Here is a 17,825-nt window from a genome sequence, read left to right as displayed (position 1 = left end):
TAGTTAATACATTAAAAGGAATAAGATGTTGTATTCTTTTAATTGCACCCAAAGCAGAAGCAATCTTTTTACAAATACTCTGTATGTGGCATTCCCAGCTTAAGTTTTGGTCAATATGCACTCCAAGAGATTTTGCCGTTGACACTTAGATCCATTTCATTTTCAAGGATTCTTTAAAGCTTTGAATATCTAACATCTTAAGTCCTCCTTTCGCGTAATTATTTATCATTGTCGTCCTTTTGATTTTATCGCCGTTATAACCATCCCACAGGAAATCTTACAATACAGAGTTGATTGTCTCGAGTATGTCAGGAGGTATAGGAAGAGATGACAATATGTAGACGATTTGTGATACGGCTAGAGTTTTTATGATTGTAATTTTACCCAAGAAGGTCAGTCTTCTAGCCGACCAATTATCTAAGATACTCCTTATTTTGTCAATTTTCTCAAGAAAGTTAGAATTTAAAGAGACCTATCTTCCAAAGACTACACAATAATCTAGAAGCATGTGAGATCCTCCCAATCCTCCATGTACTAAGTGTAACTAATGTTAATATCTATTTTCACACCTTTTGAGAATTGAGCAATCAGTTCACTTGGTATTTGTATGTTTGACCAGAATATTTTCTGCCATTCACCTGCATGTGAAAATTCCCAAACTTCATCCAGCCATGGCACTAAAAATAATTAAAGGCTCTTATGAAAAGCCTTTTTAATGCAACATGTAATAGGCATTAGAAAAGAGAAAAGAGAAATTCAGGTGCATGAAAACCAGAGGGGCTAAATAACATTTTTGCACACTATAATAATCCTCCTTTCCTTTTTGAATGCTTACCACACAGGTTGACACTATTAAGGGTGTTGTGTTATACAAAAACTGGTAAACCATCCATTTAACAATCTGGCTCACAAATAATATTATTATGAGGATAGCATCCTACAGTGTAAGCCAACAGCTGTCCACAAACTTTGATATTAGCAAGCTTAGAATGCTGGGGAAAATATCCTGGATGTCATAAATAACAACTGAAGTTTGAAGTTTCATTTGACGGAATGGCACAACGATTTTGACTGCTTTTATTTTTTAACTCTTGACAATGTTGCTGAGTTTAGCCTTGAAAGAAAGAAATGATTTTAAAACTTCTGGGATCACCCTATTTTATATCTGGGATATCCATCAATACATTTTGCTTGAAACTCACTTTATCAGTAGTGAGTCCCTACATACTATAAAGAAAAAGGTCCTCACCCCCAGATGTTATGTAACCAAACAACTTATAAAACTGAGTCATAAATTTCAATCTGAAGGTTTTTTCTAGGTTAATGCAAGGAGCTCTTTTTTTCATTAACATTGTTTCATATTCTCGTTTTGTTGCTTCAGTATTATCGTAAATATTTATTTATGATCAATTCAACAATTTAAACTGTAAACCTTTCACACACTCAGCCAGATCAGGGTTGCTGTCCTCTTCATTTGCATTCACAGTCAAATCAAAGCCTGCTACACCAATTCTCTTCTCATCTTTAACTAGAAGACTGTCAATATTATGAGCAATTTCCCATGTCATAAAACCAGCACTGTTAAAAGAAAGAAGATTGATGAGCATGTTCATGCATGGTCCCATGAAATATTTAAAACTGAAATATTATATTCTTAGTTTTCTACCTTACAGAAGGAAATTGTAAATTCCAATGGATCAGAGGCAAACGACTGACTCAAAGCACCCAAAATGAGACACAAGAAATTAACCTCATGTATTTAGCTTAGGAAAAGCTAAACAGGCTTCTTTATTAGTCAAGCTGTCTTTTTTGCTCAACTGCGCCATCCCATGTCTTTTTTTTCCAGAGCAATTTGAGCTGGTGCTGAGATATTTTTCAACCAGTGAAAGTAGCTGGCAGCCCACAGCTCTTACAGACATCCCTGCTCGTTTTTTTTTTTTAACTACTACAGTGCACTGCATCAATAATCTGATGCCAGTCTTCCTTTGTCATGATGGTTTTGAACACATAGTGAGTGTCGGAGGTGGACATGATATCAGAGCTACAGGTGTATAACTTATTTTCTTACCTGAAAGGTCTAAAGGTTCAGCTAAGTCATCACAGACATTGGTAAAAAAGGTGGTTTGAATTTGATGCATTTTGCACCTTTAACAAATAATATTGGGCACAGTAGGCAGGGTATTTTCAGGAAGACTCCGACGTCTACTTATTCACTGCAGCAATATGCTATTCTGTTGGCATGTCAATTCAAAATGTGCTCTTAAACATACTAGATTTTTTTCACAACCTGCAAAATGCTAGTCTTCAGTATCAACTTTTTCCTGACAGCATGTCTGACCACAGTTCAGATTTTATTGGACATAAGCCACTTTTAGTCAGATGTTGGTTAATGAGCAACCATTATTTCCAGCTTTGGGTGTAGTAGAAAGTAAAATCTTCAAAAATGAAATAAATTGTTCATTTAGCCTGTGTAGAAGACATAGGTTTTGTTAGGGCGAAAGGAGACTTATTTCGAGGACACAGATGCACAAGGGGACAAAAGGATAGGAGGTACATGTATGTTCCCACTGTGTGCTATATAAAAACTAACCAAAAAAACCTACCAGCACCTACCCCGGAGGCTCAACTTTATTAAACAGATAATTTTCAAGGAATGTTTTTTCAACCTCTTTACCCAATTTGGACTGTTGCAATTGCCACCAATGGAAACACCCTTTTGTCAACTGGTATCATTCAAAACGAAATCTATACAGGAGGCTGAAATAACCACCAACTACAATTATGCATTTCCAGTGAGTTCTTAAAACAATTTACCCACCCTGCAAGAATGGATGCACAAAGCTGAAGAGGACCTTTGAGAGAAAAAAGCCATACCATTACTATAACAATTGAAAATTAATTGAAAAACAGCTAGCTACATTTTTACAGACAGTTGCTAAGGCCATCCTCTTTTTTTTGCTTAACGCCACATGTGTTTCCTGAAATTGTGTCGGTCGGTCGGATTGAAAACAAAAAAAACCTTTAAAAAAATCACAAGAAGTCTCGGATTAGGAGGTCCTGGTACCCCAGGATGACGTTAAAATTTAACATTTACACATTTGGATTAACAAAATGCACAATATACTGTAAAAAAATGTTCCTGTTTTTGTTCCTGTTTTTCTCTACACTGTTGCTATGTTCATTGTTCAGATGAAAATAATTATTTCAAGTGAAAAATGGTTTAACTATGTCGTTACTTCTTTTTTTTTTCAAAATGCCAAAAATTTGGGTCGGTTGGACAACTCTAAACAGGGAGAAAAAAGAGGATGGCCTAATAGAGCCTGTGGATTATAATATATACATGTGGGATTATGAAGTGTCTTTTCTTATTGAAAATTACATGTACTTACCCAAAAAAATAGGCAAATGGCTCAAATCTTGTCTGTACACCAGCCCAACATACATACTTTGTACTTTTAAAAACCTCCCCCTCCCCCTGACTACTTAACAGCAAAGTACCATAGTTTTCATCATTCTAAGCTTGGAGGACCCATCCAAGAAGTTCACATTTAAACATGATGCAAACAAGACATGTTTGGCTGCCAAAATTCTGTCACGCCAAGGTTGAAGGTCATGATTTAAAATTGTTTTTGGTCAGTACATACGTATTAGCTCAACTTTTAGGATTGATGACTTTCACAACCCAAGGCAAAAGTTAATAACAGTGCCAATACAATCTCTCTCTTCAATCTTTAAGAATTCAATTCTTTCATTTAAGACTCAAAAAATTTTATACCGGCAGTCTCTAAACACTCTAACACAAATTAGAGTATGTAAACATAGTTGTGACGTAAAGATGTTTTGTTTTTTGCGCGCTAATCAGGAAGCACGAATTTGAAAAAGTTTTTTAGTTCAAAACTTGACAAGTTTATTTTATTTACCCATTCCTTCGTCGGCTGAAACTTAGCTCAATTGTTAGGATTGATGACCTTCACAACCCAAGGCAAAAGTTAATGACAGTGCCTATACAATCTCCACTCAGCAGACATTAAAGCGTCGATCTTTAAGAATTCAATTCTTTCATTAGACTCAAAAAAATTTATACCGGCAGTCTCTAAACACTCTAACACAAAGGCCGATGGTGGCTGTTGTGTAAAAGTTTGAACATATTTCTAAGAAAGGATAAGACTTAAAGCCAAATTCTACCAGTAACACTATAATCAATCTTACAAAAAGGTATGGAATTGTTACACGTAACTTTGTCTTCAGTGAATCTAAGTCCCACTCTGAAGACTACATGAATCAAATTAAAGAGCACGCAGATAAAAGAATACCTCTCCATGACATAATGTAGTCAAATCATCGTTTCTTCGAGGTCCTTTTGCCCAGTGAAAGAAGTAATAAACCGACACAAACGTCTAAATTGTAGTTGTTAAGAACTCGCCATTCAAACTTCGCATCAAAACAAACAGGCGTTGCTCGTAGCGAGCCGCCACTTTGTCCCAGTCCTCGGTCTCTCCTGTCACGCTACTCTCTCTACTCGTCATTGTTTATTTTTGACATTTTCGTTTTAGGAAAAAGGAAGAAATACAACTAAAAGCAATTTCATATGCATATTTTGATAGTTAGACAACGAAAATTCATTTAAACAAAAATCAATCAAGAACTTCCGGACAGGAAGTTCTTTTGTAGTCTAGTTCCAGATCTCTTGCTGCGTGGAAGAGCAGGTGTTGGACAACAAAAATGGCGGAAAACGCGCTTACAAAAGCCGTTGACAAAAAATACCCCGGTTTCACTTACGAAAAAGAAGGAGAGTGGAAAAGATCTTTCTGCTTTATCCATGCTTCAGATACACAATTTGGCCTTATAGATTCGTGGAATGGTGTTCCACTTGAAGAGCAAAATTGGGAAAAGGAAATCGTCCTTACGCGCAAAGCGATCGCTGCTGTAAACAAGCTGTCACCAAAACCGAGGTTCTTTGTTGTTTGCGGCGATCTCGTGAACGCTTTTCCCTGGGAAAAATTCAACGATCCACAAGTTGCAGATTTTAAGAAGATCTTTAATGAGCTCGACCCGAATATACCCCTGATCTGTGTTTGTGGGAACCACGACGTTGGCGATTCACCAACACAAACATCTCTGCAAAAGTACAGGAGTAATTTTGGGGATGACTTTTACTCCTTTTGGGTTGGAGGTAAACTTTTTTACATTTGATTAGGAAAGGTACAATTTACAATAAAATGTTAACAAATTAATTTTACCTGCTTTTTTTCCGCAAGGAGGGGACAAGCAATATATTTTTGTCAATTAGAGGTTGTACTCACTCTATCGTGGTCAATTGCATTTCACAACCTTTTTTATTCATTTCAACGTTCTTTTGACAGGGCAATGGAATTTTAATTTTCTTTCCCGGAGAATGCTAAATCTGTCGTGTTTTGAATAACATCTGGGTTCTTTCCTTAACATTTTTGTAGTCTTCTTTTTTCTTTTAAGCTTAAGTGTAAGAGGTGTTTTATAATAATAATGCCAGTTGCTGGTTGTTGTTTCTTTTTGCTTTCGTTCGCTTTGTCAGCTTATTAACGTTGCGTTTTCGTGAAGCTTAACATGGCAAGAATTTGTTGCCTACTTTTATTTCTGCTAGCCCAATCTGTTGATGATTGCTTATTTTTCAAAGGGCTTGATAAATTTTGGAAAAAAAGAATATAAACAATGTCGAGTGTTTTAACCAGGTTTTAAGGGTGACCCTCAATACATTTCGTGCTGATGGGAGTTCGCCTAATATTAAGGAAAAGCCGGAAGTTTTAAGCTTTCCTGTTCTTAAATACCAGGTGGAATCTGGAATGAAAATATTTGCCTTGCATGTATAGTATTGTATGTGCTACAGGTATAATACAAATATGTTCTAAAGCATTTCGTAACATTTTCAGTCGATTCAAAATTATTTTAATTTAGAATTTCAGATGGGATTGATTGCTGGCATATCTTTCTCAGTCCTTCCTGCTCCCCCCCCACCTCCCCCCCCAAATGTTTGGTAAATGTAAATGCCTTTGGTGAAGCACACCTATATTATGATTTGTATGACTTGCCCTAGTCTAGCAGCTGTAAGTATCATTTTACACTATAAATGTTAATAATAAGAGTCTTACAACCTAAAAATTAATTGATGGGAAATGTTTTTACTTTGTTAAATTAATGGAATGCTGTCTAGGCTGTATACTGTCGGACAAAATACAGAAAAACAAAACAACAAAGAATGTAAATCAGAAAAATGATCCTCTCTTAAAACCTATCCCACCAACTGCAAGGGCTTTTTATTATTATTGTTTTTAGCTTTTAATCAAGCACCTTTTACAATGTAGGGGGAGACAGGACTACATCTAAGCAAAGAGAGGGTCTTATTCAGTTTAGCAAAATTAAATGCAAGTATAAAGAAATGAGAAACGATCAGCGTAGAGTTACAGTACTCTAATTTATTCCTGTTTTGGATGGGTGGGAAATATGAGTGTTTGACATCAGGATTTGAGTGATATTATTCAAATTTTATAGAATCACTAAGATAGTACACACACTCTGATTGGCCGAGAAGAATGTTTGCATGAGAGTATGTAAACATGGTTTTGACTCCAAGATGTTTTGCTTTTTCCATGCTTATCACAGAAGCACAAATTTTAAAAAGTTTTTGAGTTCAAAACTCAACAAGTTTACTTTATTTACCCATTCCTTTGTTGGCTGAAACTTGAAAAATCTTTACAAACAAGCTGTGTCAATTTGTTTTCGCTTAAGCTGACATTTTAATCAAGGAAAATCTGTATTTTGGAAAGCATCTTCTTGCAAAACAATAACTGATTATGCATCCATGACTTTGTGTACAAGACTTTGCAACTGGTAAGAATTTCTCTTTTAATCAGTGCAGTAACAAAGAATTTTGCGTTTTTTCTCGGGAAAGTTATTTTATAAAAGCAATAGGAAACTTTTTTTTCTGTTTGCATAGCCTGAAATAAACACTCCAGGGGTTGGGAGAATTCTCGCAGTTATGCCAACCCTCAACTTCGTCTCAGGTTTGCAAAGCTGTTTCGAATTCTCCCAATCCCTCTCGTGTTTATATCAGGCTACCGTGTTTCCTCGAATGATAGCCATCCCTCGATTAATTTCCTCCCTTTGACAGAAATATTTGAAATGATCACCTTCCACAAGTAAGCCCCTCTTGCCATCTCTTCTCTTCCTTTTATGACCTCGCTCCTTGTCAAGTTGAAGCAGTGCAATGTGATCCAGAAAGATCAGTGGTGATCAAGCTCTGAAAATTAATCAAGGAACTAAATTTGGAATACTGTCTTGAAAAGCCCATGTTCAATTTATTTGATGAGATTATTTTTTTGATTTAATGGGAAAATAAAAATATATAATAGATATTTAGGGCACATTTTCCAGTGAGCAATATTTGAAATAATAACCTCCCTCGAATGATTGCCTTCCCTCGAATAATCACCTCCTTTTTGTGCAAAAAAAGAAACAATCACCCCCGGCTATTATTTGAGGAAATACCGTATGTAAACATGTAAAACGCTTTCTATTGCGTTAATAATTACAGTGTATGGGGATTGCTCATATTACAGGGCTGTCACTAAGAGCCCATGGGCAGGGATTTTCCCTGGCTACTATGAGTGTGAACCTCAGCTATTCTTATAGGAAACAAAAGGAAAATGGAACCAAGAGAACTTTCTAGCTGTACAATTCTCCTCCTGCTAATTGCCTAAACTGGGCAACTTGAAATTTTAGCGAAAATCCGGTATTATTTTTAAAAACACAAATTTTTATTTTTTGGTTTGACCGTAAAACTTTAAGTGACTGTAGAGGAAGGGGCCTGGGGGCAGGCGCTTAATTAATTCTCTTGTGGTTGGGAAGTTGAATGATATAATATTATTTAATGAAGTATATTGAATCTTTTCTTCAAAATTTCACTAAAACCCATCAGTGCCTCGAATGCTATTTAGGAGTAGACCAATCTAGCCTGATAGTCGCGATTAATGGTGGAATAAATTATTCTTTTTTTTTTATTGGACTGGTCTGGCCAGCTTACAAATGGTAAGGATTGTTAGTGACCCAGATGAATTTTTCTATTGGTTCATCTCTGGAGTACAGAGATGAACATTGTATAGCATGAAAAATTACTCATCTGACAAATAATATGATTAAATCTAAACTCAATAATCCATATTCTCGAAGTATTAGTTCATCCACTGTGAATACCAATTTTTTTTTGGTTCACTCATTCACACTACATCATAATTATTGTTTTTCACAGGTGTTTTCTTTCTTGTACTCAATAGTCAGTTTTATAAAGATGCCAGCCAGGTGGTGGAACACAAGCAGGAACAAGATCAATGGTTAGATGAACAGCTTTTGTTTGCATCAAGCTGCAGAGCAAAGCACATTGTCATTTTTCAACACATTCCTTGGTTCTATGCCAACCGAGATGAAAGTGATGATTACTTCAATATTGAGACAAATGTGCGTAAAGAGATGCTTTCAAAGATAAAGAGTGCTGGTATTAAGTATGTCTTTGCTGGTCATTATCACAGAAATGCTGGAGGTTTTGACGAAGGTTTGGAAATGGTTGTCACAAGCGCTATCGGCCAGCAAATTAACAATGATAAAGACTCAGGGATGAGGATTGTATGTGTCACGATGGATAAAATAACTCATGAATATTATGAGCTGGACAGTGTTCCCACCAGTGTAACTTTGTGAAACAAAAAAATAGATAATGCTCTGTGTCGAGAAGGATTTTGATAACATACTATCTGTGGAGAAAGTGACTAGACCTGGAACAAGTCATCATCCTTTCACATGGTAATCACCATGGACACAACCTGCACAATAACTGAAGGTTCACTGTACAGGTAGTTTTCCTGTCACCAGAAGCAGCTTTTATAGTTCAGAAAACATCTTGATGTTGTCCAGTTCATATTAATAACATATGCATAAAATGTGCACAAGATTGAATTTAATACAAATTTATAACAGGTGATAAACATCATAGTCATCTGTAGTTTGGTATACTAAATATATTGCTTAATGGTACATGGTACATCTGTATAAAGTTCCAGTGATAAATTTTTTGTTGGTATCAAAGCCGGATCCGTAAATTAATTAAAAAATTAGGCTGCAATCACTAGTGGCTGATTTTCGTTCTCATACGTGTAACAGGTGATGGCCATGTACGGTGTAGCCAGGTATACTTAAATGTAGTATTCTAACTTAGATTTATTGGGTTATTTATTTACTTTGATTTGAGAAAAAAAATTATAATTATGTACAGCATAGATGTTGTCACTGCCATGGCTAAAGGGCAGGCTTACACTCAATAAATTAGAATGACTGTAATCACAACTAAGGTCTTGTTATACAAGAGTTTGTGATTTCAAAATGTTTTTTTTTTTTACAGTAATATTTTTAAAATTATTATTTACTAACTAAAATAATTTGCTATTGTTTCACTCTTCATCAGCATAACATTACATACCTGTTTTTTTTTATGACATTATATTATTTTATGTGCTTGATGCTTAATGGGCCATAATCTTAAATACATGAAATCAGCTTTGATTTTGCCACATTATTTATTTCTATTATTTTTGCATGAATTTCCTCATATCTTGGGACAGTCTAATCAGAGATGTCCTCAAGTTGTTACCTTGATATTGTCATTATATTATTGACAGAGTATATTGGATTTAGGGTAAAGATTTGATTTATACAGGCATAAATTAATGATCCTGGAAAGTGGACTTATTAAATGTCACTGTTTTCTCAGCATACTGCGTAACAAATTTTACGATACATGACTGTAGTCAGCAATCTTTTTCAATAAATTATAATGGTTGTATAATTATACCATTGCATACATGTAGTTAGTACATGTACATGTATATTTTGTGGTTATGGATTGTGTATTACTGATGAAATCGTATGCAGGAATGGAAATGTGTACATCTGATATATCTTCAACAAAACGTTCTGCGCAATAATTATTTCACTTTATTGTGTACAATGTGATGTAAAAATCTAGGCAGAAGCCTGTCCTACATTTTTTTATTGCTACTATTTGCATAGTTCGAAAACCAACCATTCTTATCTATACTCAGTTTTACTGACCTCATAAATTGTTGTTTTTAGTTAATAATAATAATAATAATAACAATGGAATTTATATAGCGCTTATATATCACTGTTCTAAGCGCTTTACAATGAAAAAAGGACATAAGAATATCATTAATCACAAGCTTTCATATAACCCTACTGTACATATTGGGAAATTTATAGCATAATTATACATCTTAAAAAGGAAAGAAAACAAAAACAAATATGATGAAACTAAATGTCATTATACCTTTTTAAAAAGAAAAGTTTTCAACTTAGATTTAAAAAGATTAAGTTACCTTCGTTGCTTTGTTTTGTTTCTGTTGTTATCTTTATTCAGCTTTTGTAGAAATTAAGTTGAAAATTTCTCATAACAATTTTTCTTTTTTTTTCCGTTTGTTTGCTTGTTTTTTGGCCTAAAGGATTTTACAGCTGAAGGAAAGTGGACCTCAACAAAATTATTCCTAGTTTCATTTTAAAATATAAAAACAAATACACAGCACTCATGCCATAATTGACTCATGGAGTATTGGCAAATGCTCCTTGCCTTGTTTCACTAGCAAATGCAAGGAAATGTGCCAGAAAAGATCTCACATTCCACAAGAAGTCATTGACGGCTTTGTATAAAAAAATGTGCGCTGTACATTATTTGAATATTATACAATTAGGATTCATTGGCAAATTTTGTAGTATATTTCTCATACATTGTAATTTACCTCATCCTCGAGATGCACCTTTTACACCCGACCCGACTGACTGCCCCTGGGTCTCCAAGGATGAATTTACCTGTAACAAAGGTTATTTCCAACAACTTATAGTATAACATGAAATACACCCAATCAAAGTCTCCAATCACACCTGAAAGGCTGGCAAAGATCTCAGCAAGTACCCACTGCATGCAGTTTCCATTTCACTCTACTAACTTTTCAATCTGTCAACAAAATCAGTAAAGAAATAGATTGGTAAACGACCTACTGAAAGAATTGATTTTTTCTATCTGATTTTTTCTGTTTATTGAGAGCAATATGTGGAAATATGAACGCATGTACTGGGTAAAACTGTGATTAGTCATATAGATCTGTCAGGAGTAGAGGCTCCATGTTAACAATGATTTTTTTTGTGCTATTATTACTGCAATTCTAGAACCTTGGAGAATAGTGTCCCCTTTGAGTCCCCTCCTGCAGAAACCGCTGATAGAAACTGGGAAATTATTCAACATAAGATCACCTCAAAATTGCCGCTAAAATTGCAGCAAAGATAATTGCCAAAAAATCACTTTGTACATGGACCTCATTATTCAGCCTTTATGATGTCTGGTTCTTGTAACATTCAATTCACAATTTGATTATTCTAATAACTATTACAATAATTATTATAATATTTAATTAGGAATGTTATTAGTGATATTTTGGTAGCTGTCTTTAAAACACAGATTTGAGCAGATTAGGTATAAATAAACTTTTTGAACTGCAATGGACTCTTGTTTTCTCTGCAATGCCATACAATCAAGATAGTATTATTGTGTTCAGCATGTGAACGAACTCTGTGAAAAGGCACCTTTCTGCGGTGGTCACTTACAGATGGTTAAACCCCCTTTTACTGTAAAACTGTACTAAGCCAGACTTGTTCCCTGTTGCTTCTAAGACAAAGTTGATAAGAATGAATTACAGCAAGGGAACTCTGGACAAAATCGGGTAGTGATGTAGCCTTCCATGCAGGCTTTCTTAAGGGCTTTGTCACACGTTCTTTTTTCACTGACAATGCCAGTAGTGCTGTCCCTAACCCCTCTGTCCTTCCCAGGGTTTTATTGCTTTCAGTAACAAAAAGAGAGTGAGAATTAATGAGTCTGTTACCAGAAAGGCACCTCTGTCTCTGAATAACCACGACTACAGTGACAACTAATGTCAAATTATCTATCAGATCATTATGGCGATTATGGGGATTGAACTCTTTTCTTGTGTAAAAACTTTCTTTTGTTCCAAGAAATTGCATATCTGTGGAACATGTCAGTGAAAATGATTTGTTCTTATCTGCTTGCAAGAGACTTTGCAGGTCATTTGGTCAAGGACCGAAAAACCTAGTCCAGAGGATGCAAGTTTAGTACTGTCAAACTCATAACACTGTGAACACCTGAAAAATTTCAGGAATGTTGATTGTGTACTGGCCAATCACGATAAATTTTAGGATACGCAAGCAAACCTCAAAACCACAAACTAATTACCATTGCTGTTTGCGGTTTAGTTTAATCTCGCTTCTTATTGGCTTATTCCTCGCAACACAATAACATTCCATAAATATTTCTGGTGTTCATGGTTTTGTGAGTTTCACAGTAAAATCTCACTAAGGTCAAAAAAAATAATAGTAATACAGTCAAACCCTGTTATGTGAAAACTGAGGTGGCCATAAAAAGTGTGCATATTAACAGGGTGTCCGCATAAAGCGGGTTGAATTTAGAGAAAATGTAAGGGCTAATCCCCAGGGACAACAATGACGTGTCCATATTAAGCGGCTGTCCATGAAGCGGGGTTTGACAGTATTTCTCGTTTCCTGCATGAGTGGTGATGCTTACCTACAAAAAAAATTGCCTTGTAGTTGTAATGCAGTAGGTTGCTCCTTTCTAGACTTTTCCTTACTTCCTTCTATGCAACTGCAAGATCAAGCACCCTTAAGGACAAGACAACACTCCCATGCCAAGGCAAAGATTGATAGTGTTCTATCCACCAGTTTTTACAAGCCCAGCTTATAAGCTAGCTAGTCATCTACTTAGTACATTAGCTGGTCTACTACTTTTATACTTGACCAGCCTTGACAGACACGCATGAGTGTATCCTTGTGGAATGGATTTTGACGTATTACATGTAAGTGAATACATTTTATAGTCTCTGTCACTGTTTATGGGCAGCCACACAACCCTCACCCCCCCCCCCCCCCAAAAAAAGGGTTTCTTTGTATGGCGTGACAAAATTGCAGCTCACTAACGGTAGATTTAAAATATGGATTGATATCATTGTTAAAACACTAGTAAATCCTGTCCTTTTTATTAGAATTTTGATAATCTTAAATAATAATTTAATCTCAAATAATAATTTAATAATGTTATCAACTCTTCCGTTTTCTCAATGTGAATACCACATAACATACATTGAGGTAATTTTTTCAAAGACATGATGTCAAAGTTCAATGGCAATACTGAAATTGCCTTCATAAAAAGCACATAGTAATACATGTAAATTGTAAACATCCTGTATGACTTGTTTAAGGAAACTGTGTTTACAACACAACTGTGCAAAACAACACACAATTTAGCAGGCATTAAATTGAATGAGAAAAATAATAAAACCAGAAAATTACATGTATATTCTACCAACAAGTTCAAACAATAAGGAGTTTCTAGCAATCATGACCACGATGGCAGGTAACAATACCACAAAGTAATGTAATCTTATTACATAAGAATGGCAAGCAAAACAAGCTTTTACACAAGCGTAAATATTCTGTTTCATTCTGCTAAGGGTGCTCTCCATTAACAATCATGATGTCTCACAGTAAATTTGAAATTCTTCCATACAGAGTTATTTTGTGAACCTTAGCACTCCAGACACTTAAAAAAAACAAATAGGTACAATTTAAAATTAAAATGAAAAAGCAAGATTTGTTTCTTCACGTAGATTTTCCTTGGGTTGTTGTCGTAACTGCTATTAACTCCCTATTGACGAAGATTAGAGGTATATAACCCTGGTTATATGCTTCTGCCTTGTGCAGATAGAAATAATCCATCATCTATTTACTGGAAGAACATTCTACAAATTAAATAAATACAATATAAATAAGAGCTAAATGACCGCCTCTTGAGAAATAGTCAGTTAAGTTCAAGAAACAAAGTAGCATCAATATCAAAGAAATTTCCATCCTGGATGATTTCCATCAAAATTATGCGTAACGCATGCCAACAGCAAAACTCTTAATACTAATATTATTATTATTCTACTATTGATGGAAATACTAAGGCTGGGGATTTCCCCGGCCTTTTATTGACATGAACCCCACCTACATTCATAAGAACATGGTTCGTACACATCATTTTATACTACTTTCCACAACACTTTGCAAAAAATGACTTTGAATTTTCATCTGAGGTACAGAATAGAAATAAAATATTACAAGAAACAGAAATGAAATATTGTTTACGTACAAGTTACCCGTGAGTTTTACAGGTTCTTACATCGATGATGAGCCAAATTTTCCTCAGCAAAATAATCTTGTTTTACAGAAAATCGTGGCTGGCGTAGACAAGGTAGTGAATTTCAAGGACTCTTCATGGCCTAATAAAGAAATCAAGTACTTTCAAGGACCTTAACTGAATTCAAGGACTTTTCAACATGAATGCTTAATTTCAAGAACTTTTCAAGATTGTACAAACCATGACGAAACCAAAGGAAAATAGAACCAAATGGACTTCCTAGATGTGATCCCACCTTCTAATGGCTTACCAACAGCAACTTGAAATCTTACTGACAGCCCTGAGAATACATTGTACTGTACATACTGAATAACGAAAATCTGTTTTTCTCTTACAAGGTTTAATGCAAAGCTTAGAAAACTGTGAACACTAGAAATACTTCCGGAATGTTACAGGTGTAACAAGTTGCAAGGAAAAGGCCAATTGGACATTTGAGTGGAGTGAGTGAGTCACTCCTGGCAACCATCCATTGAAACCATTATCTAGATAAACAACTCCTAAAATGAGTTTTTTTACCACATTTTTGGTATCGCAAGTATGGTTACTTCAGCTATACAAGCATCCAACAATGGTTACTGCTACATGCTGGAAAACGTTCATTTGAGGAGGTGTTTGAGTAAGCAACCTCAACTGCTGCAATGCCTCATGCTCTCTTGCAACAGTGCAACAAAATTACCAATCAAGTTGTAATAATATTCTGCCCTAGTGTGGTAGGCTGTTATATGTGTAGGTTCAAGTCAGAGCCAATTACACCAAGTTCAGGCCAGGTTTTAGATCATTAAAGAGTGTCCACTCAAATGGTGATTAATCGAGAAAATGCAGCAGAGAGTTTATCATAAAGCTCCATTTAAAATAATAGCAATCAAATGTCTCTATAAATATCTTAAATCAATATTTCATACCAATGCTTTAGCAACACACTGTGCAAAACAGTGGGTATCGATTGAAGCAAAACGTTTTTGACTGTATGCACTACTTCAAAACGTACAATGAATCTGTCACTTTGCAAGGCCGACGATCATCCGTAAAGAAGGCAGTTGAAAACATGTAAATTCAAGACCTCAGTCACGCTATGAATATACGTTTACACATAGGTCGTTGAACTTGTGGTGCTGGTATCTTGGCTGTTTGAAGCAGGACTGTCCTCGATGGATGAATTTGACAGCTTTACACTTCTCTGTCTCCGTGGCATCTTTCTCTTAATAGAATCTGTGAATTTCTTTAACGAACCATGGCTACGAATCTTCCCTGTTGTGGTTGCGTACTTTCGGTCGTTCCTCTGAAACTGCCCGACATTCACCAAATGAGAATCGACCTCTCCAAAGGACTTGCTTCGTCGCACTAACTTTTTCTCCGGCTTGTAGTAAAACGCCTGATACTCCAAAGCATCGTTGACTACTCTATGGGCGGCCTTGTGACCGAAATGACCGTGAAATCTGTAGGAAAAACTCCCTCCATCTTTTCTTTCCTCAGAGTAAACAACAACATATAATTTCCTGTTCTGATCAACCATTGTGATAATCTCGTGCCAAGGGAAGTTTTCAATCGTATTTCCGGGGATTCCAAAGTTGTCTACAGCGAGGACAAGAAGTCCCGTGTTGCAAATAGCTAACAGAACTGCGTTCCCGTTGTTATCCGTTGCCCCATGGTGTAACGACATACCGTAGAAGGGAAGACTTTTGGCGATCTCCAAAAAACCCAGTTTCGCTTCGCAAGTAGTCAGTCCCTTGTGCGAACGATGCGAAGTATGAACCATAGTTTCATATTTATCTTCGCTTATTTCATAGTCCGAGTTTATCCCATTAGGCTGGGCGAAAAATGATCCCAATAAGTCCTCTAAGTATCCACGTTTGTGAATCTTGGGTTTAAAATCACCCAGAATAGCTTGGGCAAAGAAGCCATCCAAGAGAGCGTGTTCATTGACGGAGGTAACAAATTTCCCTCGAATCAGGGAATCTTTGATTTGTAAAACCAAAAGGTCAAGAACTTCGTTGGGCACACTGCTTACATCAGACGGATAAAATTTGACTGCAAATTGAAAGGAGTAAGGTTTTTTACGCTGTGGTCTTACTTGTCTGTCGAAATCCAACCACGTTAGTTCTCCATCAACCCCGTCAACAAATTGCAGACCGAAGTGGTTCCTCCCATTTGGCGGCAGCGACAGTTTTTCACAAACGCGGTCGAAAAGCTCTTGTCCTTTTGTTGACTTTCTCTCAAATGTCGCCACGAAAAGCGAATTGTCTAAAAGAACAACTTGACATTGAAGCTTACCCACTGATTGTCTTTTCTCTTCAAATTTAACCGATTTGGGTTTTGTAGTAAAAACGGTCGACGGCATGGTTATGGACGATTTGAAACCGAAACTCCGCGAAAAAAACTGTTTCGCAAAGACGTTCCAAAATTAACGTTGTGTTCCTTACAAGAATTCTACTTTCAAGAGTCTTGACGGCAAAGTTGCTCCCAAATAGTGCGTCTTGATTCAAAACTACATATCATCGAAGGGAAGATGTGTACTGTAGTAGGGTTACTCCCAGGAGTGTAGAGTCCGTTGATCCTTCAATCTTATTGGTTCACTTACCAAGACAGCTTTCGCGCGCGAATGTCGCGCACTTGCTCACACGGAAAAAGGAAACATGGCTGGAAAAAAATCACTTTCATTATATTTTTATCATCTCAATGCGAAGAATGGTCTAGCATCTATTTAATACAGTGGAACCTGGTTAATACCGTCACTAATAGGCCAAAAAAATTGGCCGTATTAACGGGGTGGCCGTATTTCCGGGGAAGGCTCAATTTCATGACTTGAGGGCCGTAATAACAAATAGACCTTGTCACGGTTTTCGACGCCATCTTGACGAGTAGGCAAACGCGTGAGAAATTACAGTGTTTGTAAGAGAATCTAATGTCGAATAATTTCCGTAAAACGGCTGTTCTGAAAAAAATATGATTTGTAAACTAAAGCTTCACTCCTAGGGATTCTCCTGAAAAACTTTAAGGGCGTTACATGCACTAGAAGACCTAGAACCATTTTTTAAATTTTTCTATACATTTGGCTGTAAGAAAGTCCCGGGAAAATTACAGACAAATATATGGAAAATCTAAAGCAAGCCTCTGGAGAAATTTAGGCACAGGTACGCCCCCCAAATTTTTTAGGACAATCCTTTGCTTTGTAGCTTTAGTTTACAATTGATATTTTTTTCAGAACAGCCTTTTTGCGGAAATTATTCGACATTAGATTCTCATACAAACACTGTAATTTTGTCACGCGTTTGCCTACTCGTCAAGATGGCGTCGAAAACCGTGACAAGGTCTATACACAGGACAGGAATACACCGTACATCGCATTCACCGTACTGTTCTCATTAATAAACAACCGCAATGTAGCTATCGCGTACAGTAATTGAAAAAACTTGTAAAAATTTTCATTTAGTACATGAAACTCTTTTAAAATTCGACTATAAATCGC

The 17,825-nt window shown here is 36.0% G+C and overlaps 3 protein-coding genes across 4 annotated transcripts in view; 1 reads left to right on the top strand and 2 right to left on the bottom strand.

Annotated features, from left to right (window-relative positions):
* LOC140933296 (protein SERAC1-like) overlaps positions 1-17,825 on the bottom strand; it is a 96,978-nt gene that overhangs the window by 21,058 nt on the left and 58,095 nt on the right. The window contains exons 2-5 of one of the 2 annotated variants that reach the window (XM_073382829.1): positions 4,314-4,405; positions 2,819-2,852; positions 1,433-1,578; positions 570-677 (exon numbers count right to left, since the gene is read on the bottom strand). In XM_073382829.1, the coding sequence (XP_073238930.1) occupies positions 570-677; positions 1,433-1,578; positions 2,819-2,852; positions 4,314-4,326 (301 nt within the window). In that variant the 5' untranslated portion in view covers positions 4,327-4,405. Of the gene's footprint in view, positions 1-569; positions 678-1,432; positions 1,579-2,818; positions 2,853-4,313; positions 4,409-17,825 lie in introns of those variants that run through there. The other variant, XM_073382830.1, reaches the window with a different exon arrangement.
* Positions 4,616-9,871, top strand: LOC140933295 (serine/threonine-protein phosphatase CPPED1-like). The gene is made up of 2 exons (XM_073382828.1): positions 4,616-5,173; positions 8,282-9,871. The coding sequence occupies exons 1-2, from the start codon at positions 4,723-4,725 to the stop codon at positions 8,725-8,727; spliced, it is 897 nt and encodes a 298-aa protein (XP_073238929.1). The 5' UTR covers positions 4,616-4,722; the 3' UTR covers positions 8,728-9,871.
* Positions 13,454-16,873, bottom strand: LOC140933294 (band 4.1-like protein 1). The gene has a single exon (XM_073382827.1). It carries the CDS (start codon positions 16,695-16,697, stop codon positions 15,444-15,446), a length of 1,254 nt encoding a protein of 417 aa, XP_073238928.1. The 5' UTR covers positions 16,698-16,873; the 3' UTR covers positions 13,454-15,443.

This window comes from Porites lutea, chromosome 4 (assembly GCF_958299795.1).
Source record: "Porites lutea chromosome 4, jaPorLute2.1, whole genome shotgun sequence".
In the NCBI taxonomy this organism is placed as follows: domain Eukaryota; kingdom Metazoa; phylum Cnidaria; class Anthozoa; order Scleractinia; family Poritidae; genus Porites; species Porites lutea.
The sequence above is the reverse complement of the archived record's forward strand: the minus strand, read 5'-3'. Positions and strand labels throughout refer to the sequence as shown.